Source organism: Anguilla rostrata, chromosome 7 (genome assembly GCF_018555375.3).
Source record: "Anguilla rostrata isolate EN2019 chromosome 7, ASM1855537v3, whole genome shotgun sequence".
Lineage (NCBI taxonomy): Eukaryota > Metazoa > Chordata > Actinopteri > Anguilliformes > Anguillidae > Anguilla > Anguilla rostrata.
In genome coordinates, this window is record NC_057939.1 from 6,093,569 (window position 1) to 6,120,210 (window position 26,642).

General features: G+C 42.6%; 2 protein-coding genes across 3 annotated transcripts; one reads left to right on the forward strand and one right to left on the reverse strand.

The window, feature by feature from the left end:
- The first annotated feature begins 1,418 nt into the window (after positions 1 to 1,418).
- LOC135258855 (5'-nucleotidase domain-containing protein 3-like) lies at positions 1,419 to 11,677 on the forward strand. The gene is made up of 14 exons (XM_064342502.1): positions 1,419 to 1,884; positions 2,916 to 3,100; positions 3,770 to 3,844; positions 3,976 to 4,031; positions 4,381 to 4,471; positions 5,113 to 5,250; positions 5,714 to 5,774; positions 6,112 to 6,214; positions 6,730 to 6,831; positions 7,372 to 7,453; positions 7,952 to 8,038; positions 8,294 to 8,434; positions 8,588 to 8,652; positions 8,876 to 11,677. The coding sequence occupies exons 1-14, from the start codon at positions 1,569 to 1,571 to the stop codon at positions 9,141 to 9,143; spliced, it is 1,770 nt and encodes a 589-aa protein (XP_064198572.1). The 5' UTR covers positions 1,419 to 1,568; the 3' UTR covers positions 9,144 to 11,677.
- Positions 11,678 to 15,817: 4,140 nt separating this feature from the next.
- Positions 15,818 to 26,354, reverse strand: wnt16 (wingless-type MMTV integration site family, member 16). Of its 2 annotated transcripts, none has more exons than XM_064342504.1 (4): positions 26,152 to 26,354; positions 22,028 to 22,254; positions 18,759 to 19,048; positions 15,818 to 17,637 (listed from the first exon to the last, which is right to left on the reverse strand). In XM_064342504.1, exons 2-4 carry the CDS (start codon positions 22,215 to 22,217, stop codon positions 17,173 to 17,175), a joined length of 945 nt encoding a protein of 314 aa, XP_064198574.1. In that variant the 5' UTR covers positions 22,218 to 22,254; positions 26,152 to 26,354; the 3' UTR covers positions 15,818 to 17,172. The 2 variants fall into 2 exon arrangements, with proteins under 2 accessions (XP_064198574.1, XP_064198573.1); XM_064342503.1 differs by lacking the exon at positions 26,152 to 26,354 and adding an exon at positions 22,411 to 22,840.
- Positions 26,355 to 26,642: the final 288 nt, after the last annotated feature.

The following is a 26,642-nucleotide window of genomic DNA, read 5'->3' on the forward strand; positions in this document are numbered from 1 at the left end:
GGCAATTGAAAGCAGTGGAGTTCTAGAACACTGTTCAAAAGCATCCTCCCTACCATCCAAAGGGTTAAAATGGTAAGATCTACTCTTCTCCGGAGCAGTTTTTAGTTTGTGAGTGAGTGAGTGAGAAATTAGCTCTGCCATTTCTAGTGATGCTTATCCATGGACTACGGTCAACAATGTAACACTAAAATAAACATCCTAATCCAGAGTAGTTTAGTTAATAGTGGTTTAAACTTGTCATATGGCTAAACACAGTGGTCTACATTTTACTGGGAGCAATCCACAGGAAGCACTTGTGAGACAGTTACAAGAACTGCAGCTCAAATATTTCCAGCATCAATTGGACCATCATAAATTAGTCAGGGATTCAGGGGTGGATCACAAATATCCTGAGAATATATAACTGTCCCTGGATAATACTGCAAGAATCTTAATTCAATTATGTTCATTAAAATACACTTCTGAGCCCAAGGGAATCCTGCATAATTAATCTTAGCTGTATAATAGAATGAATGAGTATGACACTGAACCCAAGATTGCTTAAATCAAACAAAATGGAAAGTTATAAAAGTTGCATCTGTCTGTATCTGTAACTCTATTTCAGAACCATGCAGGTCCATCAGCTCATACCAGCAAACATCACATGCCTGTTCTGGCTTTTCCAAAAGCAATTAATGTGACTTCATACTTTCAGACTGAACAGCCCACCCACAACAATCTCTGCTGAATCCAAAAATATCCACGTCACCTGGTGGCCTAGAATTATGCTCATTCAGAGTCCTTGTTTACAGCTTGGTGCAGTGTTTTCCAGTAGCCTACTTACCGTGTCTTTGTATGGCATTGGCATGAGCAGCACAACAAGCAAAACATGCTTTGTGCTGCGCAGATTTTTAATTCCAGTTTGGAAGTTTAAGTATGAATTTAAGCCATGAGCCCTTTTTTTATTATACGCCATACATCGATGTGTCTACAATGAGAAAAAAAGTACTACGAAATTAATACGAAAGTTAATAAGGGGACCAGAGTTTTCACGGCTTATGTACGACACTCAGGCTTAATATAAAAGTTATTGTATAGCTAAATTGTGCAGCGATATTATTGTCAAATATTGCCTATTTTTAAGCAGTGCACGTTACATCTGACCTTGGAATTAAACAGACAGATTTAAACACCAAGCACAGTAGCCTAAATCATACAGCTTTTGTAGGCCTATTTCATTTTTTTAAAGCAATAAAAAAAAAATGACCGCGAAATTTAAAATGTAAATATCAATGCATCTTGATATTTACAATTTATGTACTTTACGTTTTAACATGTACTGTTTCGATGATGCTACGCTAAGTGTATGCTACGCTGATAGGAGGATCACAGAATTTGGACAGCCTCTCAGGCTGCTAAACCAAGGAAGTGACGTTTACGAATGCGGAGACTGGCAGGCAGCGGCTAAGCAATGCTAAATTGAGAACTGACACTACGACCGTACGTACGCTCTTAGTATTACACAGAGAACAGTCAAGTCGAGTACATGTGTTTACACCGGGGGCACGGCAAAACCTCACAAGGGAACCATGGCGTCCATGTCCGTGAAATTTTCGCGTTTGCTCTGGAGTAAGGGGAATTTGCCGAAACTGGTTATTAGCTGCAGCGCTTTGGACTCACAATGTGCATATTGTAAGTACGGCGAAAGGACTCAGCAGTCGAGGTGGTCTAGTTCGCTGGTTCGGAGTTTTCCTCCGTTCAATGTGTCAAACAGAATCAAGCAGAACTTGGCACACCAAAACTGGACCCAAAGAACGGCGGCAATGTGCACCAGTTCTGATGGCGATCACGACATGACCAACTGGCTTTGGTCTGTTTATAATGAAACCAAAAAACAGACAGAAGGTAAGCCGATGGTTTCGGAAGTTTTTATAATGGCACGTATGTTACTTGGCATGGCGGGATGTCCCATACCCAGACAGCACTTTTCAGGTTCTTACAGAAATAACCACAATGACCACGGGGAACCACAGAATACACTAATAAAACACGATGTAGTTAGTCTAGCAATTTATAGCTTGATCGATGACTACTTGCTAGCTAGTGGAATGGCACTCCGGTGTCATTGGTAACTGCGTGGTGTGCTTGGTTTGATAATATCGATTCTAATGAAAAAACGCCCTTCTTTTCGCAAGCCTTATTTAAGCCTTGTGCTCGGTTTCGGTAAAATTGTTTTTTTTTTGTAGAAAAGGAATGGCACTTTTGGAAGATGTATTTCATAACCAGCGAATAAACCAGTGTAAATTTGGTTCTTCTTCTGTGTTTCTGTTTGTGGCTTATCATCTATATTTGCTGTATGTTTTCTTGCCTATATGGTTTATTTGAATATTAGATAAAGATGAAAAATAATTGAGTGTCCGTTCAAAACAATATACATTAAATAATCCACTGCATAAAAACCTTGTTTTCACAGATAAACATAGCTAGTTTATACATAATCTAATTTATAACACGTTTGCTTTGCGGCAAAGGGACGTCGCACTGTTTATGTTTTAGGTAGGACTAGCTACGGGGTTTGGTATCACAATATTATGTTGATCTTGCGGACAATAAGGGCTTGCATTCGTCTCGGATTGACTGGCGAGTTGGGGAAATGACTGCAGGGACGCACAGAAGTTTGACAGCTACTGTTGCAGTTCTCTGTATAGCCCTCAAGTACAGGATGGTTAAACTCAAACCTTGAGTACCTGCATTGTACCTGCTTAATGAAACCTTACTTTACTGTCCTGGAAAGAAATTGTGCATGTAATGGACTCAATTCTCAGACAACTATGTCTTTATATAATCATAATGGCATATATAGCATGTCAAATATCAAATAGTTGAACGTAATTAATAATTGATGATTGGTTATATCCTAACTTTTTTTGTTGCAGATTTGATCCCAGTAATATCGAGTAACTTTGTGAACCCTGACACGATCTTTGCCAACAATGAGATAAGCCTCCAAGACATTGAGATCTACGGCTTTGACTACGACTACACCCTGGCGTTCTACTCCAGCCATTTACACACGCTGATATTCAACATCGCGAGAGACATCCTCATTCAGGAACACAGGGTAAGGGACCTCTTCCTCCGTATCTTAGCCATGAAGGAAGTGATAAATCACTAGCGTTATCTTAGTGATGATAATAAATGTTAATGGACAAGGTGAGATTAATGAAACAAAAAATCTACGTGTCATGGCGGTACTCTTTCCTACTGTAGTCTTTGATTGCGGCAGAGGTGGTAGTCATTCAATGCAAAGGCTGGTAGCGCAGCTGATATTGCAGTGTAACTACTGGAAAAGGAATCCAGCAACATTTAAGGCTAAATCTGTGAGGAAGACGACTGCAATCCGATATCTCTGCCCTATCTTGTTTTAAGGTTTTTTCAGTCTGTGCTCAGATATTTAAGACCCCACTTGGTGATGATGTGAGATGATGGATTTGATGATTTTTCCTTAGCCTGTGTCTCAGCTTACTCAAGGAACGCACTGGGTGCTACAATACAGGAGAAAGATTTACATTATAGCTTTATTATTTTCTTTGTCTGGCAGAAGGAAATTGGCTAGTGAATGTGTTGTGCTGTTATAAGTTGGATTCAAAATGGAATATCATACCCTGGAGTTACTAAGAGCTTATTCGGTTTATTATTACAGAAACCTGCATTTCTCCTTATGAGCCAGTATTACATGCTTCCTTTCGGAGAACGTTTGTTTAACACGTACATTTTCTTTTCCTAAAAGTACCCTGAGGGGCTACGGGACTATGAATACATCCCAGATTTTGTCATCCGGGGACTGCACTATGATGTACAGAAGGCAAGTCTTTCTCAGTGTGCATTTACTTCACCATGCTGCCCAATTTTAAATATTCAGGATGCATACATCATAATCTATCAAAATAATGCCCTTTGTCCCTTTCTTCTAATGTGTTTTCTCTTTGGTTTCAGGCTTTATTAATGAAGATCGATGCATTTCACTATATTCAGTTGGGAACGGTGTACAGGTAAGTGGATAATGTGTCCCTATATTAGGTGAGGAACAGTTCATAGGTAAGTGTGTTCCCAAACAGTAACTGTCTCTAATATATATCCCTGTATACGATTCAGCATATTTGCTGTTTCCATCCAGGGAATTTGTTTTTTGCAAACAGCAACCATTATTTTGCATTTCCCACCTAACTTTCAATTTAGTAACAATGTTTACCATCATTTTCATGCAGTGCTGATTTTCATTTTCCATGTTGCCGAAAACTCAGAGTCAGCATTCTTTAGCGAATTGAAAACGCAGCCAGTGTAACAGAAGCGTGACGGCGGTGTGTGTGTGTGTGTGTGTGTGTGTCTGTGCCTTCTCAGGGGCCTTCACCCAGTGACAGATAAGGAAGTCATCGCGATGTACGAAGGCTCCCACGTGCCCCTGGAGATCATGAGCGACTTCTACGGCAAGGTCAGTCTGTGTCCGACGCTACCACTCCTCCCCAGGCCGGGCTATGCACTTGTGATGTAATAATACACACTGAGCGAGTCTGAGATTATGGTCACAGCTGAAGTGAAAAGGCACACCTTTCATTCCAGTTATACCTAATACCTAAGATATGCAACTATTTCCTTGTGTGCCTGGTCCACAGGGAACCCATCTGACCCAACTGTGACTTATCATTGCATTATAATTTCACAGACACTTTTATCTGAAGCGATGCAAGTGCATAAGTGCATACCAAAGGTCATTGGCAAAGCTACCGAACACAGGTCAGATAAGATACAATTCTCATTAAGTATCAGTTATTTATAGCCATGAACATGAAGTCTAGTTCACGCAGTAAGCATAGGCTATGTGTGTAAAGTTACAGAAAGTCATAAACTGGAAGTGAGGCATGATTACACGAGATGTGATAAAGAGCTACAACGCCAAGATGATGATACATAAAAGTGCTAGATGAAGATACAAGTGCCTCATGAAAGTGAGAGATCAGGATACAGGTGTTTTAAGAGTGATACTAGATTGGGAGTAACCCTGCGCAGGAGTAGTACCCATAGTCAGGTGACCCCTGGTCATGTGATTAACCCATTGCCCCTCCTCTTGTTCAGAGCTCCCACGGCCTCACCATGAAGCAGTTCATGGACATTTTCTCCTTGCCCGAGATGAACCTGCTCTCCTGCGTCAACGACTACTTCATGAAGCACAACATCGACTACGAGCCTGTCCACCTGTATAAGGACGTGAAGGTGAGGCACGGCTTCTGGTGCTGTAGGCCGGAAGAAGCAGCATGTGTTCGCGCTCGATGACGCATTTCTCAGTGCTTCGTACCTGGCCTCATGGTTCCAGGTGTTATATTGAAAAAGAGGAAAGGCGTGCTATTTTTGTGGGGTACAAAGCAGCACAAGGACGTTTTCTTCACACCTGATTTTTGGCCCTCTCATTGAGTGGATGGAATGGGTCTGGCTCCCTTTCGAGAATGAGAATAATCGCTCTTAATTTGGGTCCTGCTGTGAAGTCATCTGAATACAGTCGCATGCTGAATTTCTTCTTTCGCCCTTGTGGACTAATCGATGGATCGGTGAGCAAGCCATGAGAAAAAAAAAAAAAAAAAGGATAACAAATAAAACATCGGTGTAGTTCTTTCTGTCCTTTGCATCTGATTGGTCTCCCTTTTCGTGTTTGCTAACCTCAGGCCTTTCTCATTGACAGGCGGCCATAGGAGAAGTGCACATAAAGGGCATGATGTACAGGGCTGTGGAGGCTGACATCGGTAATCAATGCGAGCTCTTGCACCTGCAGTCGGAGTCGACATTGCGGCTGGGATTGCGAGAGGCTGTAAATTAGCTCTTAGGTTATGTTTGGGATAATACCCAACAGCAACGGTGAAAGGATCTGTGGAGAATAAAGATGTGTATGGTTTATATACTGTACAGTATTTCTATTGTTTGTCTTAAAATAATTGTGCTCAAGACTTTTGTGTTCTTTGCATACATGGGTGCTTTGTTCCAAACCCTTTCTGTAGAATGGTTCAGCTTAACTGTTTGTGAGGCTTTCTCTCTTTGTGTAAATGAATGTACGTGTGTGTGATTGAGTATTTGTCCTTGTAGAGAAGTACATCTGTTATGGCGAGCAGACATACGCCGTGCTGAAGATGCTGTCGGAGAACGGGAAGAAGATGTTCCTCATCACCAACAGCCCCTTCGACTTTGTGTGAGTGAGACCAGCATTCACAACTAGGCAAAGGAGCACGCTGCACACATGTACATGTACACACAGACACGCACACACACAGATGTACGAACAGACACACACACACAGATGTACACACAGACATGCACACACAGATTTACGAACAGACACACACACAGACGCACAACAGACAGACACACACACACACACACACACACACACACACACACGCACACACGTGCACTTACCTGCTTCATAAAGTGACTGCACTCTTATGTATAGAAGATGACATGCACTAAGATATGTATTGAACTGACTGTCAATGTCACAATGGAATCTAAAGCATAATCTGCACCGCTATCTTTGCTGAAATTAACCATACAATCTTACAGTGTGGCAAGACATCCATACTAATGTTCATGCTGTTGTAGGATAATGCAGCCTTGCTCTCAGTAACCCAGTGCAGGTAAATTGTTTGGCCTCTTCTTGTTCACTGTGATCACATTTTGATTTTGCTGTGATTTGTGGCTCCTCAGGGATCGGGGAATGAAATACATCGTGGGGCAGGACTGGAGGGACCTTTTCGATGTGGTCATTGTGCAGGCCGACAAGCCCGGGTTCTTCAACGACAGGAGGAAGTAAGAGTGGGCGACAGAAGCTAATGAGTTTCATTTGATTCACTGGCTGAATATAAAGCAGCCGACCTAATGACGTGATGACATTAAAGCTACCTCTTCCTCCGCTGTCCTCCGAGTCTTAGATGTCACAGGAGTCTGTTAATATTTATTTGCGAACAGCAGAACGCTAATGAACGAATTTCAGTCGAGCGATACTCTGTCACTGAGCTATGAACTGACCTTTAGGAGGACATCTGTCGGAATTATCGCTGCATTAAGAACAGATGCATCAGTTGGATTGGTCTCTGGGGAGGCCCCTTCTTTCCAGTAATTTAATATAGCCCCTGAAAATGCTGCCTTTTCCTGATACTAGTGAACTCTTTGCCTGGAACGTGTGCATCTGAGTGAGAGGGGACCATTTTCTGAAGTCCCACAGAATCATGTTAGACTGGCCTGTCTGTCTGTGTCTGTCTGACTGAATCATGTTTGACTGGCCTGTCCGTGTCTGTCTGTGACTGAATCATGTTTGACTGGCCTGTCTGTGTGTGTGTCTGAACACAGACCCTTTCGGCGGTTGACCGATAACGGGGTGCTGCTTTGGGACCGGATCCACCATCTGGAGAAAGGACAGATCTACAAGCAGGTGCGAGAGCTCGCTCTACATAGATAACGCTGTACTCGCAAAGAGACGGGGACACACAGATCCACCAGGCTGTCAAAAGATATCAGATTCTGAATTGCTAGCAATGTTCAGAATATTTCTGTCAATGTTCTCAACTTCTGAATTGATTGTACAAACCAGGCCTTTCTGTCGAGTGTGGCACATGGCTATTTTAGTTTTCTGTGACAGAATAGGTTACTGTCTGGTTCTTTTATATGCCTACATATAGGAACATTAATAGACGGCAAGCTAGCTTGATAGCAATAAAGCTATCTGCTTGGCTAGCTAAAACACGGTTTTGTGTGATTAACTGTTGTTGGTGGCTTTTGTTTTTTTGGCTTGTTGTTTGCTTGTTAGTCTAGAAACTGCAATATATGGATTTTATTTGTGTAAGTAATATAATTTTTTGTGTTAAAGCCTGACCATGACTGTGCTTGCCTACATGCACGTGCACACTGTCAGCTGTCCCCTCCATTTTAGGGAAACCTGTATGAATTCCTGCGACTGACCGGCTGGAGAGGGTCTAAAGTGCTGTACTTCGGAGATCACATCTACAGTGACCTGGCTGTGAGTGCTAGCATGCCGAGCTTGTTTTTATACCTGCATCACTGTTACACAGCGGTAGGCTAGGCACTGAGCACTAATGCATTTTGGGAGTTTTAATATGTCACCCTCAGTGTTCATTAAGGGACATCCCCTGCCATCCTGCCTCCCATTTGAATCCCAATCGTTTTAAAGGCCTCTCTTTAGATTGTACCTTGACCTTGAGCCCCTTTGGCGTGGTGGGTGTTCGACCCTTGACCTCTGACCTCTGACCCGCAGGACCTGACGCTGAAGCACGGCTGGCGGACGGGGGCCATCATCCCGGAGCTGAGGAAGGAGATCAAGATCATGAACACGGAGGAGTACGTCCACACCATGACCTGGCTGCAGAGCCTGACCGGCCTGGTGGAGCACATGCAGGTGGGGGAACAGGGGGGGACGAAGGCGCAGAGGATGTACATAATTTTCACTGTGGTACTGAGTGTCAGACGTGTTAGCCAGTAGCTGGGTGTTTTTCTAAAGATCCTGGTCTCAGTAGTGTTTTACAGGCTCTGTCTGCCCTCCACCTTACAGGTCCATAGAGACCCCGCCTCCCAGGCAGTTGTCCAGGAGTGGATCAAGGAGAGAGAGGAAATGAGGTACTGCAGAGCATGCTGGGAGGAAGGGCACCAATCCACTGCATAGTTCATGACTTTAAGCAGCCTGTTCAAGCAGCCTGTTTAAGTTATGTATTTATTTTAGGTTAAATGTAAATGCGCATGGCTTAATTATTAACCGACTTTCCATCAAAACAATAAATGAAAGTGTTCGTATTAGTAAGTAACTAACCGACCCACCTCCCCGTGTTCTCCCGCCCCGCAGGTCACGAACGAAGAGCATCTTCAACGCGCAGTTCGGGAGCCTGTTCCGCACCTACCACAACCCCACCTACTTCTCACGCCGGCTTTCCCGCTTCGCCGACATCTACATGGCGTCCCTGAGCTGCCTGCTGCGCTACGACCTGCGCCACACCTTCTTCCCCCGCCGCACCCCGCTGCAGCACGAGGCCCCCTACTGGCCGGAGACGACCAGCGCAGGCGCCATGAACATCCCCTTCTGGGGAGCGGCAGGGCAGGCCAAGCCCGAGTAGGGGAGGGGACCGGGGGGGGCAGCGGGGGGGTCAGGGGGGGGGACCCCGTCTGGGGCTGGAGAGGGTGGCCCTGGGTTCCCCTGGAGCTCTACGTACGCACGCTCGTCTGCTGAACGCACTCATTGTGTACGCAGAGCAGCTTTTCCTGGACTGTTCCCTCCTGTCCAGCCAAACAGGTGTGATTTTTATTTTATTTTATTTTTTGCAGGTGTGATTTTCAGACCTGTAAACTCAGGTTTTACAAGGGGAAGCAATATTTTTAAGGTCCCCGTGCTATTAGTTCTGCTGGAAAAATATCTGCACTTTACATACTGCTGTCATTAAAGGGAAACACATTCACCCATTTTCCAAAAAAAAAAAAAAAAAAAAAAGGTAGAAAATATCAGTGCTTTACAGTATTTTGGACACATTGCCAAGCATATCCTTAAAAGCAGCTTGTGAAATAATGCTCAGGGGTTGAAAAGCTGTACTCAGGAGCTGGTGAAGCAAGGGCATGCAGAAACTGCATGGCTGTACTCTGCACATGCATGAGCCTCATTTCCAAATATCATAGGAGGCAGAGCAACAGTGTATCTAAAGCAATAATCCGGTGTGTGTGTTTAAAGGTACTGGTGCAGTCAGAGTTCTTAAGAATGTGATTTTAATGCATGACGCTTGTGTTGCACTGCAAGTCTGCAGTAAAATGGCCACTGTCTCCTCCTGCTGTGTGTTGGGTATCGGAGCACAGGGCTGTAATGTGCTGTGGACCCGATTCACAGTCCTCCCTTTTCAAAGCATTGTGCTCTGAGATAAGATCCTTAAAATGAGGTATGAGGAAGTGGACCCTTTTCTGTGGGGGAAAAAAAGATCCAATCTCTTCAGTGTTTTGCCTTATACCGGGCACTGTGCATGTTTTAGGTGAAGCCTGGACAATGCACTGCTTATAACTTATAATCCTTATAACTGATCCACTCTGCATTTCTCACACTCATCCATTTATGCATTAGGAACAATTATGCATTCTGCGTGCATTAGGGAAACTTGTATGCACATAAAAAATGTTTAAGACTGCTATACATCCATACATCAGAGAATTACAGGGTAGCACCGCACTGGGGAGAGGTCTGATATTGGCAGGCGCAGTAGATTTAACTGCATGCACTTTCTCCCTTACTCAATATCCTCTTCCTTCCTTCATTGGTAACGACTTTGTTTCACATGAAGACAAGATGGCCGCATTTTACTGAAGAAGGTATTTTTTTGTTCCACTTTAGCACTTGCTTTGTGATATATATGTATCACCTCATCAAAATATATATATATATATTCATTTTTGATATATAATTGTTAATAGTTTTATAGTTTTTGGTATGAAGTGTTCTGGATTTCGGCTATGGAGCTGTGTAACCAAGTGCTTTTTTAAGCCACTGATATGGAATTCAGGGATTGAACAAAAACAAAAAACAAAAACAAGCATACCTCTTAAGACCTGTATTATTTAAAAAAGTCTAATACACAGCACTTTAGGCTGTTCAAATACTGGCTGAAATCAGTGTGAAGTTTTTTTTTTCTTCAAGACTTAAAAGGGAAATGTTGATTTACTGGATTTAGTTTTAGATACTTGAGCTGTCAATCGGAATCCGTTTCATGCCTTTAGTTTCGCCTTTTTTTGCCTTTTTGAGTGTTTGCTACGTTTATTTATTAAAGATGGCCGATGCCGCTTGCCGATGCCGCTTGCTTGGATCTTCTCCCTTAATTTTGTTCCATGTGAATGTTGTGTTTACAGAATTTTTTTATGATTCGTGACCAGAATAACATTGTCCACTAGATGGCAGCAGTATGACTGCATACACAGAGAAGTTCTCAAATGGCGAAGTTTTCACCTCCGGTCAAGGAAGGTCCATGTCTATGAAATTTAAATTCTACCATGATTGCATGGTCATAGCTTCTCGCTACCATTTGTTTTTACCATGAATTTAAATTGGCTGTTGGAAAATTATTTTTATTATAATTTTCCAACGTCAAAGGCAGATTCATAATGTTTTCTTTGTTTTTCACCCACAACATAACTGATTTCTAAATGCATGAAGTAGAGATATGTGGATATATTTTGTTTTATTCAAGTATACATGAATGCACGTGCTTATAGCCTAACCCATGGATGACCCTGTCCTTTTACTGCTCCAGCTGTGTGAATCTTTACTGGCTGCTACTGGTGTTGAGATACCAGACATTTGCACTGGGGACATTTCCATCAAAGTATTCAGAGTTTTCAGACTTCCTTGTCTACACCCCTTCCTGTTGTCTGAAGGACGGAAAATGTGTTCATGTAATAAATGTGTGGATATGGAACGGTACCATTGAAAAACCTTGGCTTACAGTTGAATGCAAGTGGCTCAGCTGTGCTATTGTACAGAATTATGCCAAAGAACATTCAAACCCCTTTCCCCTCTCCCTCCCATAACCCACCCCACGATCGTCTTGACTATTACTAAATTGCAAAAGACAACTATAGTTTGAAGAAATGTAAACAAGAAAAGCACTACAACCAAAAATAAATAAATAAAAACAGGAATGCATGCCATTCACCTTGTGTAAGGGTAGTCAGTACTTCATGATGACTTGTCCAACAGTGTGAGGTATCCAAATCCATGAGTTATCGGCTGAAATAATATTGAGGACGAAGTGAGTACACATACACAGCCTTGCTTTTTCAGAATATGATTCTGTGTCGAGTTACTACATTTTTCTTATTCAGTGGTTGCAGTGTTCTTATGCCACTCAGCTCATTTGGAGTTACGCCATGAAGGCATGCTGGGAAGGCTTTTTGTTTCAGATTGGTTTCGGTTTGCCAAGTAGCCTATTTGTATGGCAAATGCTGGAAAGAAAGGGAAAAATGGAAAACAATATTTCATGATCTTTGACATTTAATTAGCAGAGTATTCCTTTCTTTAATGAAGGTAGTGAGTGAGGGACACAGACCCCATATAGGATTGTACAGGACACCAGGACGAATACAAAAGACCTGTCTGTCGCATAGCAAAACCACAGCTACCTGCAGCCAAGAGTGCGTTAACACTTTCACTGACCCACAGTTTATCGTTACTTATACAGACCCTACAACGCATCACAGCATCGCAGTGATGTTTTAACATACAATCCTACAACCACAAGGAGTGCTGCAGTCGTGTTGAGAACCTTAAACCGAGCTGAAACTCATTCTTGGACGTCACTCTGTCTGGCATATATTGTGAAGACGGTTGTCACACGCGAGTGAGACATCCCTGGGAGGGAGATGCGGCAGTACCGGATAACACCGTTGTCCGTCGCATGGAGAGGGAGTGCGCACCCACACAAATATTAAATAAAATAAACGGACCACTTCACCCTTCCCCCTCACGGGTTCCGGGCAAAAACAATAAACTAAAACAACAAGGTAAAATAACAAAGACAAAAGAAAGTAAAACAGAGCAGCAACTCTTCAGTTCCCTGGTCTGTAGCTGACCCACCTTCCGGCCAGGTCCAGCTCCTCCAGCATACCATCTGAGGATTGTTTTCTTTTTAGTCTTTCGTGCTCAAACAAAAACGAAACGAAAGTCATAACTGCGCTCTCGGTGTCAGCTCCCGGTCTCGGCCCCCTAACTGTGGAGAGCAGCACACCTTTAAGCACATGGGCTGATTAGCTAACGCAACCCAGGTGCGTGTGCTCTCTCCACCAGCCGGCGCAGCCGAGACCAATCCGCCTCTCCGGCGGACCGACTGCTACAACGGTGTTCTTGTTAGATCCCGTTTTTAGAGTTCAGCTCCTTGGAGTGCTATGTACTCCAGTTGGAAATGCATACAGTGGGAAAACCGCCGGAGGGCAAACTGTTCTTGGCAAGGTTTGGCGTTTTACGCTCGGTTGAACAGAACTGGTCACGAATAAAAAAAAATTAGACACAGCAATTATGGCCACTTGAAATGGCATAAACTTGGACCGAGTGAATAAACGTCGAACAATGGGCAGTGTCGCGTTATTGTGTATTTCCCCCCCCTCCTGCTTGTTTTATCTTTGTAAGACAGGGACACATTGTTCTTTGGTTTGCGTGCATCCAAATCTGACACACATCCTCAAGCTTCGTTTTTCTTGTGCCTTTTCAAAAGTATTACTCAAAACAGAACTCTCAAGAACACATCTAATACAGTATATCCTTTGCGATACACTATTTTGGTTCATTTAGATGATAAACTTACATATTCATCACAAAAGGATTGAAAATTTTGGGGTTTATCATTTTTTTGCAGATCATAGTTAATACCCCCATAATGAATTTAAATACTATTTAAAAAATGATAGCCTCAAAGTTTGTTTAAAATAAATTATTCGACTACAGTACTGTATCCTTGACATCGTAATTAATTAATTTCAGCAAGATTTAGATTCTTACACATTTTGATTTGAACTTATTGAAGCGGACTTGCACAGCTTTATGTTTGCTGCCCAGTTGCAGGGGAATGTGACACAAAATTAAAAACACATTTCTTCAGCGTAGCTTGAGACGAATTGATGTCAGTTCTTTCATGTGACAAATTCTACACTTCAGCTGAGAACAGAAGCTTGTCATTTGATCTGGCAGTCTCCCCGCCATCTCTGATCTTTAAACCACTGCTGTGAGGAATAATTGAATGATTTGATTCAGTAAAAAGTCTATGGGCCTCTCATTACCAAAATGCAGACTTCTTTTCAGATTATGAATAAGCATAACCTGGGTGTTATAAAAATGATCAAAATCATTTTATTACAATACGCAAGACGTGTTTCATTTGCATGGTGTTTTGAATGAACCTTTAGTCACAGAACCAAGAAACATTGTCAGGATATGACTGATGATGCTATGTATCATGCCACTACATAAAGATGCACGCTTTTTTATTCTGGTAATATTTTGTTTGTGATGCAGTGCAACACAGTAAGACCTAAAATATGACTCCTCATGCAAACATCTCAGGTGCTTTACAAGATAATTTGAGTAAAGATTTTTAAAAATGCAGCAGATTCCAGTTAAAGACACACTTAGTTGCAGTAGTCAATTCTTAAAATTTTAAATTCCCTAAAGAGTGCACTTTTTCATCTTCTTTAGAAATACTCTAGTGTATAACTTTTGGCAGATACACCCTAAACCTGGTTTGCACAAAGCGGATTAATTGGTACCATAACTGTGTCATATAATCCAGGCGAGACACAATTTGTCAGTATGCCACCCATTTTGAAGCATGCCAGAGGGCAATCATCTTTTAGATTTGCACCTTCTTTCTTTCGGTAACAAAATATGGTTCTATATAGAGCACAGTAGTTCCTGAAGGCAAAAAACCTGTGTTCTGTTAAAAAGCTTTGATTCAACAAACCTGTCGTCTCGTTCTATTCAAAAGCGGCTGTTTGCTGCTGTAGCTTCCAAGGCCCAGAGAGGAGATTTTGGCAGGGACACAAAAGTTTTTATCCTATTGATGACAGCATGAAGGGTTTGTGTGTCCACGCTTTCCAGAGGGTAACTGAATTCACTCGCATTCTCGTGCTTGAGTTAATGACATCCGTACCTGGATGTAACCAAATAGCCTGTTTATATGGAAAATGCAAAGAGACTTGACCAATGCTCCATTCATCCACAAAAAATGGTTCCAGACACATTACTGTACACATCAGTTAGTTTTCTATTGATCCCCTGTGTCGTTCTTCTTTTTTTGCTTTTCATATACAGTCATATTCATTATCCTCGCCAGGAGAGGACTGTAGAATACTTCCTGCAGGGATAATGCCTTTTCCCATCACAGATGATGCTCACATGATATGATATTCAATATATATTCTCATGTAGGCCATGTATCATTTTACATTGAGATTTTTCCCCCCATACACATAATTTGATCGTAAATTCCCGTTTCCCCCCCCAATTTTAATTTGCCACAGCTGCACCCCATCATTACAGTTTAAACATATTTATGAGTATTTCCAAAAATGATATGCCAAATGCCAGGTGACTTTCCCAAAATGATCGGCCTCACAGTACTACAGGGGAGATAGCATCAATCAAATATCAAATATTAATATCAAAACACCAGTATTTATACAACTGCGGCTACAGGCATGACTAGTTCAAGAAATTAAACACTCAAAAGCATACAAGATTTAAACCACATATTTATTTCAGTTTATGAAAATATAGCCTAGCCTCAACAAGAGCTTAATATCCCTTATTCTGTGATAACATTCTAACGCGACAAGACAGATTGACATCAACTGAACTGACATTAAATACAACTGTTTAAAAAAATAAAGACCTGCAAAAAATACAAATCGTATTCTGAATTTTATTTCAAAAGGAACAGAGTAAAAATAAACTAGCAGAAAACACTGAATACTGGCGGTTTCCAAAAAAGCCGGACGCAAAAGCTAATTTTTGAACGTTGAGAGAAAACTCAGATAGACACCCATTCAACTAAACATAAAGTCCAGTATATGTTGCGCGTTCCAATTAGAAAAACCGTGAATACGCAGCTCGTAACCTTTCCCCCTCTGCCGTGTTCAGCCGAAGTATAGAGTAACCTCGGTTTGCTTTAATCCCCTTTTTTTAAAAGAAGGCACGTGTGGTATTTAGCGCAGGTCTGCGACTTTTCACAAATCGTCGCCCCCCCTCCCCCCCACCCCCACCCCACCCCCCACTCCCACGGCAAAGAGACGAGATTCGGACGCCCCCGACAGAGAGGGAAGAGAACCCCACGGGGAAGTTGCTCAGAAACAAACCGTCCGTTCCTAAGAGCCGATCGCTGAACCTAAATGCGTTTTATCTGACAAGCTACGTATTGGGATGCTACTGCTTTAACATTATGTGCTCACCTCCTAAATATGGTGTGTAATTAGGCACATATCTGTAACACATATCCGTAGGCACATAAAGGGCACGACAAACACAGAAAAATGGTTATACACCTAAATAATATGCACAGTAAACAGGAAATAATAATAAGTTGCTTATGGAAGGCTTTTCCTTCAGAGACATTTGTATAATTTAATATTTACACTATATAAACAATTGAAATGCCGTTTACAAAAAATACTTCTTAATTTTATATATTGACCTGTATATGCATTTAGGAAATGTACAGTAATTTTTTTTTCTTTCTCTCAAATGTGCGTTAATTAATAGCTTTACTTTTTTTTATGTTTTCTGCACACAAAATGTTTAATTGAACTGAAAAATAAATATGTAATGTAAAACATTTATGTTATGTAAAATATTGAGAAAAAAAACTTTAAAATAATTCCATGTAAATTATTTGTGGACCAACCATGTATGAAAATCGTTTTTTAAGGTCTCTGTGGATCTGAAACATTTCAGTATCGAAGCTGAACTTCTAAAAAAATATTATTTTCTTTGTTCTTCTACCTCGCACTTGATTACATTAATTAATCTGTTTCCCTAACAGGAGCTGAGGTGTGGGAAGGGTGGACGTGAGCACGTTCTCGCGCTCTTTCAGCTGCAAGACCAGTAACGAAATCTACAGAATTTACACGGCTCCTCCAATTCCACAGACCGGCCTTGTTTTCCCTTTGCACGGTGCGCTGAAATTCTGCAGGGGCTTCTCTCTCAGTCCCTCCCGGAATGAGCCGGAATGTCTCCGTGCAGGAGTCCCAGCTCCCAGTTTCCAGTCCCAATGCTGATTTTTGCATATTGCTGTGTTTAGTTTACTCTAGTGTCTGGATTCTAAAGGCCCAGGCAGCACCGAGAAGTGATGATCGCCCCCTGCTGTCCGACGTGGTGCGCGCGCCCTGGGGTCGGAAACGGCCAGCCCCACTTTTCGTACGCCTAATAAGTACTTCCTTTTCCTGAGTTAGCACAAGGGAGATGCGTCACGTCCCCCCGCTATCCGTAGCGAGGAAGACTCCTCCGCTGCCGCGGCAGGTCCACATACCCCCATCCCCCACCCCGCCCCCCCCCCCTCCCTTGTCTGTGTCTCGACCCCCCCGGGGGGGGGGCCACGCTGGCGGGGGGGAGGGGGGTGGGGCGGAAGCGCCCTACTTGCAGGTGTAGGTGTCGTTCATGCTCTCGCAGCGGCGGCAGCGCACGTAGCAGCACCAGACGAACTTGCACTCGCAGCGCTCCACGTGCCGCACCACGTGCGTGTTGTAGCCGCGCCCGCAGCACAGCAGGTTGCAGCCACCGGGCCCCGCCGAGCCGCGGTGGCAGCGCCGCCCGCGCGTGCCCGCCACGCCCGCCCGCCGGTCCTCCAGGCAGTAGTTGGGCGACTTGTTGAGGAAGACGAGCTCGTCCCGGGCGACGGGCACGCGCCGCTGGAGCCGCTCCTTGCGGCGCACCTTGCGCCGGGCGCGGTCCAGCACCTGCGCCCCGCCCTCGTAGCGCTCCTTCAGGAAGGCGCCCACCCGCCCGAAGGGCGCCAGCGTCCGCCAGCACGTCTTCACCGCGCACGACCCCGAGACGCCGTGGCAACGGCAGTCTGTGGACATCGTCTTAGCCACGGCCTGAGGAGAGAGAGAGAGAGAGAGAAGGGGGGAGAGAGTGAGAGTGAGAGTGAGAGTGAGGGGAGAGAGAGAAGGGGGAAGAGAGGGAGAGTGAGGGAGAGAGAGAGAGAGAGAGAGAGAGAAGGGGGACGAGTGAGAGTGAGGGGTAGAGACATAGAGAGGGGGGGAGAGAGAGAGAGAAGGGGGGAGAGAGTGAGAGTGAGGGGAGAGAGAGAGAGAGAGAAGGGGGGAGAGAGTGAGAGTGAAGGGGGTAGAGACAGAGAGAGAGAGGGGGGGATAGAGAGAGAGACAGGGAGGGAGAGAGGGAGAGTGGAGTGGAGAGATACTGTTAGTCACACAGTTTGTTAAGAGTGGTAAGAAACGTCCTCCAATTAGTTATCGTTTGCCCGACAGCTTGCAGACCATTTAGGAGAAATGTGTTTGACCTCGAGCCTTGACGGTCGGAGAGTGGAGACACTGGATGACCCCAAATGACCCGCCCCGTCGGCAGAGTGGAGAAACAGTGTGTTTGTAAAGTAAACAGACAATGCAGGATGGACACAGCCATCTTGTGGGACCTGGAAATGTGCGGTGAATGACACTCTTCTCTTACTCCGGTGTGAAATTCACCATGTGGCGACTGGTCTAAGTTCCTGTGGGACATGTGCTGGTCGTTGCGGGCCTGGGACCTCTCTCCAGAAACTGAGACCACAATGACGCATGATTTCATCTCCAGGATGTAAGATGGTTTCAGAACCGCTTATTTCAGTCTTTGGTATCCCTTGGTGAGCGAACAATGCATGATGTAACAATCATGACTGGCAATGGAGAGAAATGGAGTTCTAGAACATTGCGAATTTTGAACATAACATTCCAAAAACACTTACTCGTCAAAGGGTTAAAATACCATTCTCTCCCTTGTGCTAATACCAGCCCTCACTCGTTCACTCTCACCAGTCCTCTCCTCCATTCTCTTTAAGGACCTTCTCCTGGCCCTCACCTGTCTCCCAACCCTCACCTGTCTCCCAACCCTCACCTGTCTCCCAACCCTCACCTGTCTCCCAGCCCTCACCCGTCTCCCAGCCTCACCTGTCTCCCAACCCTCACCTGTCTCCCAACCCTCACCTGTCTCCCAGCCTCACCTGTCTCCCGGCCTCGCTGTTGTGCTGGTTCATGGCGAGCAGGGCGTCGCCGCCGTGGGCGGAGGAGGCGTTCCGGGCGGGGCCGTCGAGGAAGCGGCGGCTGAACCAGGTGCCGTACTTGACGTCGTCGGAGCAGCCGCCCCAGTGCCAGCCCTCGGCCGCCGAGCCGCCGCCCTGCAGGCCCGTGTCGCAGGAGCACTCCGTCATGTTGCCCGCGCTGCAGGAGCGCGTCACCGCGTGCACCAGCCCGGCCGCCATCACCGCGTAGATGAACGCCGTCTCCTTCGTCCCTGCGCTCGCCGGGGAACAGAGCAGGCCCGCCATCAACGAGCGCCCGCGATCTACGCCGACACACCAGAGGGTCCCTCGCGTTCTAACGAAAACTAGCTGCGATCGGAATTTAATAATCTGTGCAGAAGTAGATGTCTCTCGTGTCACCAGGCTGATAGATGAACGTGTAGCTACACCCCAGGGGAACAATCCGAAATGGCGTCTGACAAGCTGCCCTTGCTCCTCCTCATATTGCCCGTGCTCCCCGAAGCCTGTCACTACGCTGTCATTTACAGTTACTCCTGCTCGCAATTCTGCGATATCTGGCCATATAACAGAAAATCTATTGTGCTACCTCACCCAAAACCTAAAATCTGCTGTGAAACTTATTTAGCTGAGATGTCGTCAGAGTTATTTTAGCCTACTTTTTTAGCAACAGTCAAAACAACAGACAAAAAACACACAAACATAATTTCAACCTAAACAAATTTACCAATGTGTTATCACTAGGCTACACCCAAATGTTTGCATGTCAAAGAATTAACACGCCATAGGTAGTATGCTAAATTTGATGCATGAATGCTGAAAATAGTAGCGAATGATTTGTAAACAAAAATAAAACAGGTTAGTCTACACAGTATAGGCATGTATACAGTAACGCTACAAAAATAAACACATGATTGTAAATTTATCCTTTGGAAAATGGTTTAATAATTGAATTATGAGATAAGTCCTGTACATTTTTATAATTTAAGGGGTTCTTTTTATTCCATTTGTTCTGGTAAAGTTAGAAAATATCAAATTCAAACAATGACTGAACATGGGCATTCATTTTTAGAGATTTTTAATAATTTTAATTGAACAAGAATGCCTTTTTGCGCAAAATTGAAGCATCGTTTATTTCTTTACTATGCTTGTGAATTAAAAAATAAAATATTATACTGTAATGCATAATAATCAATGTATAATACTGCTTTTATTTATTTATTTTTTTAATTTAAAAAAAGTATAACTACTTTCTTATTTGTCACAGCAGTTTAAATCACAATTATATTAAACGTAATTTCATAGCCTTTGTATTTTCCACATTGCTTTCATTTGGTCGTATATTACCCATGGCAAAATCCACGCTTGAATCCTAATTCAATAAGAAAGTTCCCACCAATTAAGCCATTATCACATTGACAAAAATGGCCCACCTGACCACACTGAGAAAGAGGTGTTGACATGGGGTTTTTATATTAAATGGATATGAGTCATCAAGTTCTTACTCTTCAAAGATTCTGGACGCATATTTTTAATGTTTAAACTGAATGTACAATTAAACTTATATATGTGGTGTAATTATGACTAAACCTGATTGTGGTAAGAATATAGAAGATTTTATATATACAATGCCTCGGATTTGAAAACTTGGGAATCCTGGCATTGAATTCTAGAGTACAAAGTACCCGTCTTTAATATTACGAGCCATTCTTAGATGCTGTAATTATTGAAATTTCCTTTTATTAAAACGCGCAGTGTAAAACATCTCAACGGCACGTGACCATGGATAATTGGTGTGTTCAGCACGGTAAACTGAAACAGATGTGCACCATGTCACCTTATAGCATTCGTTCTCCAAATAAAACATTTTCAGATCCAAATGTGAATCAAACATTTTATTATCTGTAATACATCATTCTTAGAATCTGTGTTGTAGAAAATTCCCCCATGATCCAGGTTGCTTGGCAATAAAGTCAGTTCTGTTCAGCCTCAGGCCCCATGCACACAAAGCAAATTTCTGTGGAAGTTATTCGGCATCAGGAAGGTTGACCAATTTGAAATTCTAAATGTACTGCGCTGTTATCTCAACCTTTGGGGAAAAAAACTGTGTATTCTTTCAGATTATCAGGCAAAGTAATGCTAGCAAAGGGTCAACGACAAAAATGAATAAGCAACAGAATTTTCGCTTGCTTTCACTGCAGAACAAAGCAATCAAAAGGGTAGATGGCAACTACATTTGTGAGGGATGTGGTGGTCACTGGTTGTGCAAGGATAGGCTAATTATGGGGAACTTAGTTAAGAGAATGGACAGGTCAGAATATTCATCCTCATTTATCCATATTGGTAAAAATGTAGTTATCTTTCAACTCAAGAAGCTGCTCGAAAGGCTTTGCATATGCATATGGCAATAGCATGTTTAAGCTGTTATTTTTCCCCTTTGCACTGTTGAGAATAATAACATCAATCAATCACAGTAGTGTCACCTTCATTCTGTGAACTATAAAGTGAAATGTCTAAACCTTTATAATGAATATAATCCTTTCCTAGTGGTCTGTCAAATCGAATATAGTCAATTAGGGCTAATGAATGAATTAATAATTGTTTATTAAAAGATGATCCATCAACCATTCAGTCCATCAGTTTGTCTGTCTGTCTGTCTACCTGTCTGTCTTTGTTGGTTTTTCTATCTTTGTTCTTCCTGTTTTAATGTGAATTTACACTGGACAGACATTTCTGTCCAGTTGAACCGTGGATGTGCCTGACAATGCTGGAGACAAAAATTAAATCAGTCTTAACACCTGAGACCCTGATTATTGGCACACACGACTTCTAAGAATCAAACCCGAAGGACTGGGCTGGGTCTGCCACTAACAAAAAGTCAGCCTGGTTGTCTGATATTTTAAATTTGGGGAAGTCGAGAGAAATGATGTGCTGAGAAAGTACCCCTTGGAATAGTCGGTCCGACGCTTGTGCAGAATGTCGACATTTACTAGGTATATTTAAATAACACATTTGTGGTTTATTGCACTCTAACAAACATCGTTGCACAGATGTCCATAGTGTTAATCATTAATCCAGGCAATAGTATCATAATAACAACTGTTTCGCTCATCAATGTGTACGCAGCCAAAGGTTCATCAACTCTTAAGGAGTACATACGGTTGATGTCGTGAGCAATTCCAAAACAAACTTCTCAGATTGCTTGCATAATATTGGAAACTCCAGCTACTCACCACTGGTTAACTCGTATCCGAAAACAGACAGCTCTTTTGTCGTAGAACAGTTCCATCGCTCGTGCTTAAACTGCGTCTGGCACTCGGCGATCCCCAGGCGCGCGCCGTCTTTGATGCTTGGTAATAGATACGGCTTTCTTTTACATATATCCTTCTGTTTGTTCGTGAGCGGCAGATTTGCGCATCCCATCTTCTCGGGAACTCCCACAGCAGTAATGCCGAGCCACCTACCAACGAACAGGATAAAAAGCCAATTTATACAAAGCAAGTTGGCTACACAAAATTACCATGTAATGCCACACATTTAGGCGCCCAGTGAATATGAGTAAATGAAATTCAGAATTCTTTTTAAAATAAAAACTACATCGAGCAAAATTACTTACATCCAACTGCCCCGGCAATGTTGAGGACATAGAAAAACTAGTAAAAGAGATATAACACAGATTTGATGTATGCCATAAGAAGTCGGATTCTCCATGACCACCTCATATGACTAGAGAGTGACACCTATAACATCTTCAGAAATATTTTCAGTAATATTACATTTTAGCCAGCTATGTTGAACCTTGAAGTTCCTGAAATTATTTGTTCCCATCCATTAAATAACGTGTTGCAGTCAGGGCTTCACAATCTGACCGAATGGCGATTGGAGATGCGCACAAGATTAGCTTTCATCTCTTCCACGGAAACGTCCAGTTTTTATTCAGGTTCTGAGGAACCAGCGTGGAACGTCCCCCCCCTTTTCTGACACCAAGACTGTGATTGGCCTCACTGGTAGTTAATATTCATAAGTCTCGGCGATCCTGGGAGTTAATTGGTGAGTCGGCAGAGATTTTTGTTCTGACACAGTAGGCACTGGTTGGCACGGGGTCAGGAAGCGCGAATGTGGGAAGAATGCTTGTCAAACTAATTTGCGATTATGCTACTGAAGTGCCACTAAACTAATAAAGTTAAACATGATCTGAATGAGAAACAGCACACAGTAGAACGGGAGCTTTACGGACCTAAAAAAAAAACGGTAAAAATATTCATTGATTATCACAATGATTAAAAAATCGATTTAAAACGTTACCTTGACAACATTTATATTGGGTCTGCTCCCTGTACAAATTATAGTGGACACTACACGACATTAATATAAAATATAAACGAGATACAATTATAACCTATATATTTACAAAGTGGTTAATGAATAAATCCCATTAACATTACCAATTAGGCAAACCATAAACCCAACGACAATGACTCTTCAATATTGATATTATACATAACAATGAATTATTATTATTTAAAATGGATGAAATGGTGATTATGTTGTCGAAGTACACGCAATGAATATTACGCTTCGCTTTGAAAAAATGGATTATCTTTTCGATGCAGTACACTAGCCACTGCAGAAGTCCCCACGCAAATGAATAGAATGACTGCATTCTCTTGCAAGATGAACGTTTTATTTTTTAATTTTTAATTTTATGACACGCCCACTTGGCAAAACACAACAACAACACATTACATGACTAAAAAGCTTTGCTAATTTCATTAACCAAAATTTTAAATCGATGTAGCCTGTATTTTAATCATTCAAATTGAAAACGCCAACAGTATAAAATTAATAACTCATAATAATTCTTGACAAAAACATGTTTCCCCTGGACCAGCAGAGGGGTTCTTGAGTACCAATATTGGTCCGCGGACCACAGAATGAAAACTACACAGGACAGCACCCATAGACTGTAGAACAACACTGCAACACTGTTAGAACTGTCAACAAATTTGAATATTTTTGGATTTAGAACCTGATTTAAGAGAAGGTGAAGGAAATGACCTGGAAAGTTACTATTATTTTCCATTTAGTAGACACTCTCATCAATGCAATTCGTATCATTCCCTGACAGATAAGCCATTCCCTATTTGATACTTACAACTTTTTATCAATGTCAAGTGCTTTGTAAATAACAAGGACCATATTTAATCAGATTCATAATTGGACGCCGAGAACAAAAGTAAAGATAACATCAGTGACTGACGCTATTGTTCACATTAAGACTGTGAACTGTGTCCTGTGGGAAAGAGGTACGGGCGAAAGAGTGCTCATCTTGAAACGCACGATTCCCTAGCGCATGTTTTTGATTGTGTTCTGCTCCACGTAGTTGTGTGTTTAGTCACTACCTTCATGCTTTTTTACTTTGTGCTTTTGTGGGAATGGAAAAAAAGATGATGTATGCATTCATTTAAAATGAACCACACAAGAAAAAACGAAAAGAGCAATCACAAACGAGAAATTTTATACCCAAAAGTGAAATTCCAGCAGTAAAAAAAAAAGAAAAAAAAAAAAAGATGCATGTTGGGGAGGTTTAGTCACACTAAAGAAAAAAGCATTCAGCTGCTGATAGGCGATCCTCAGCAAAAGTGAAATACTTCTTTCAGGAGAAAAAAAATAAATAAATAAAATTTAAAAATCAGAAGCAGGTTCAGGATGAGAGTAAAGTTGAAGAAACACTCTCATTCTACCCTGCACCTTGTTCATAATTCAGAGAGAGAAAGCGATAGACAGAGAGAGAGAGAGAGAGAGAGAGAGAGAGAAAAGGCCACAGATCCACAGGGAAAAGATGAAAGTGCTGACAGCTTTAACTCCGGCCCAGGCTCAGTCACAGAATATCTCTGATGAATGAAATTGCAGTAATTTGCTCTCATCATGTCCCTTTTATCTTGCCGTACGTTCTCCTGCTAGGGCCCTACCCCCTCCGCTGAGTGATGATGTCATCGGCACACTATTGTCAGAGTACGGTATGGGGAGAAAACAAGCTGATAAATCCACTGGTCTCAGATAACGTATCAGACGTACTGTAACTGACGGATGATTGTACTCTTATGGCTGACTATTCAAAATAGAGTGATTTTGTTCTGAATAGCTGGCTGTTGCTATACATGAAAAGTATTTCTTGTTGGGACAACCCTTCTGCAGATGTAATTTACTGAAAATCTACTCAAATAAAATATACATTTCCAAGATATTTGAATGCATCACAGTATATGGGCATATATACAAATTATCGCTGACAACATATAAGTGCACTACATGGTAATAACGCAGTTATTACAGTTCAATAGTAGAAATTGTTTTGGCTGCTGAAGAAACACATGAATTGAGATTTTGTCAAACAGTAATGCATCGGAAACAGAATGAATGACTTGGAACATGAAATGAAGTATCACATGACAGTGCTTTCACAAAAAGCATAATTAAATCCGCTTCTTGGCTCAATTTTACATTAATATTTGGCTCATTCCCCTCATAAAATTTTCTTAAGAATAGCCCATGAGGCTATGACCATAAAATTCACTACAGTCCTGTAAAAACTGTGATTCATTTCTGTATTGCCAAGAAAAATTTACATGTGGAAGATTCTTCATATGTGAAGCAAAGAAACTCACAGCCAGGTAAAGTGTCCACTCTGTACCCAGAAAGCACTGGGCCTCCTTGACAAAGTTATTCGGCCATAACATGGCCTTTTACCTGGCCCGAGGGATCGGTGATGAAAGCCACAAGAACAACACTATAAACGCCATTATGCAGGAACTGACAAGCTGTCAAGGTGTTTATTCGCCACCACAGGTAGCAGATGGACACTAATAAACCAGCAAGGTTTCTGAGTCACCACATTCTCTGTGATATCATAATCAGGCCCAATCAGCCAATAAAAACCAAGGGTGTAAATTCATAAGTTGTGTTTGGAGGCCGAATAGAGAGCAGGGAAATGACTGTTAATTACCATAAACAGCCGTTGCCTGGTGTCACCTATCGGTACAGCTGTTGAGCAAGGTAACCATTAACCTTCTGACACAAGCTTGTCGCATTAATGTAACAGGCAAAGACGCACACGGTGACAAGCCAAGGGCTTGGATACTCTCCGTTACATTCCAATTCTTTTCTGTCTTGTTGCCCTGTATCTGTGGAAGGACTGTTCAGGGATCACAAGATACTGATGCATCTGGAAAATATTAGCCTTCCTCCTCCATTTTAAAATGGTCGGGTTCCCCACTGCTGACCCAAGCAACACACAAAAACACGCATCGCTCCTTTGTGACTCACGCTAGCCGAGGCTTTCGAACCCGACGCTCACCTTGTGGCTGCGGCTAAGGGGGCTTGATGCTAACTGGACAGCAGCAGTCTGGTTATGACTGGGGGTCCTTAGGAGAGGCCATGGCTTGCTGAGTCGTTGGGAAACATCAGCAAATGGCGGCTTGTTTCATGCGGCTTTTGGTTCTCTAGTCCAGCTGGTCCCTCGTTGGAGTGGAGCACCTAGTCCAGAGACCACATGAAAAGCAAAGATTAGACTAACTGGAAACATAACTGCTTTGGGTGTTTTTCACTGCAAAAACAGGTCAAGTTCTTATTTAAAAGCACATAGCTTTAGCATCGGTATATGCTCTCTATAAACATGAAGTTTCCGCATAGATGAGTTTGATTTCAGAAAAAAGCAACAAGCACTGAAACTATAAGGAGTTTCCTCTTCATATTAAAGGCTTGCTGATTTGAACATTATTTGTGATGTCTAAGGAGGTCCAGGTGAAAGGAGTGGGACTAATTTATCCAGCTATTGAAGTACAGCTG

Excerpts from the sequence above, each read along its gene's own strand:
- LOC135258855 (XM_064342502.1), top strand. The coding sequence starts at position 1,569 with ATGGCGTCCATGTCCGTGAAATTTTCGCGTTTGCTCTGGAGTAAGGGG. Across the intron at positions 5,251-5,713 it reads ACCTGTATAAGGACGTGAAG|GCGGCCATAGGAGAAGTGCA; the intron begins GTGAGGCACGGC and ends TCTCATTGACAG. Across the intron at positions 5,775-6,111 it reads GGCTGTGGAGGCTGACATCG|AGAAGTACATCTGTTATGGC; the intron begins GTAATCAATGCG and ends TTGTCCTTGTAG.
- wnt16 (XM_064342503.1), bottom strand. The coding sequence starts at position 22,505 with ATGGAGAATCCGACTTCTTATGGCATACATCAAATCTGTGTTATATCT. Across the intron at positions 22,255-22,410 it reads CATTGCCGGGGCAGTTGGAT|GTGGCTCGGCATTACTGCTG; the intron begins GTAAGTAATTTT and ends GTTCGTTGGTAG. Across the intron at positions 19,049-22,027 it reads CGGATACGAGTTAACCAGTG|GGACGAAGGAGACGGCGTTC; the intron begins GTGAGTAGCTGG and ends CGGCGAGCGCAG.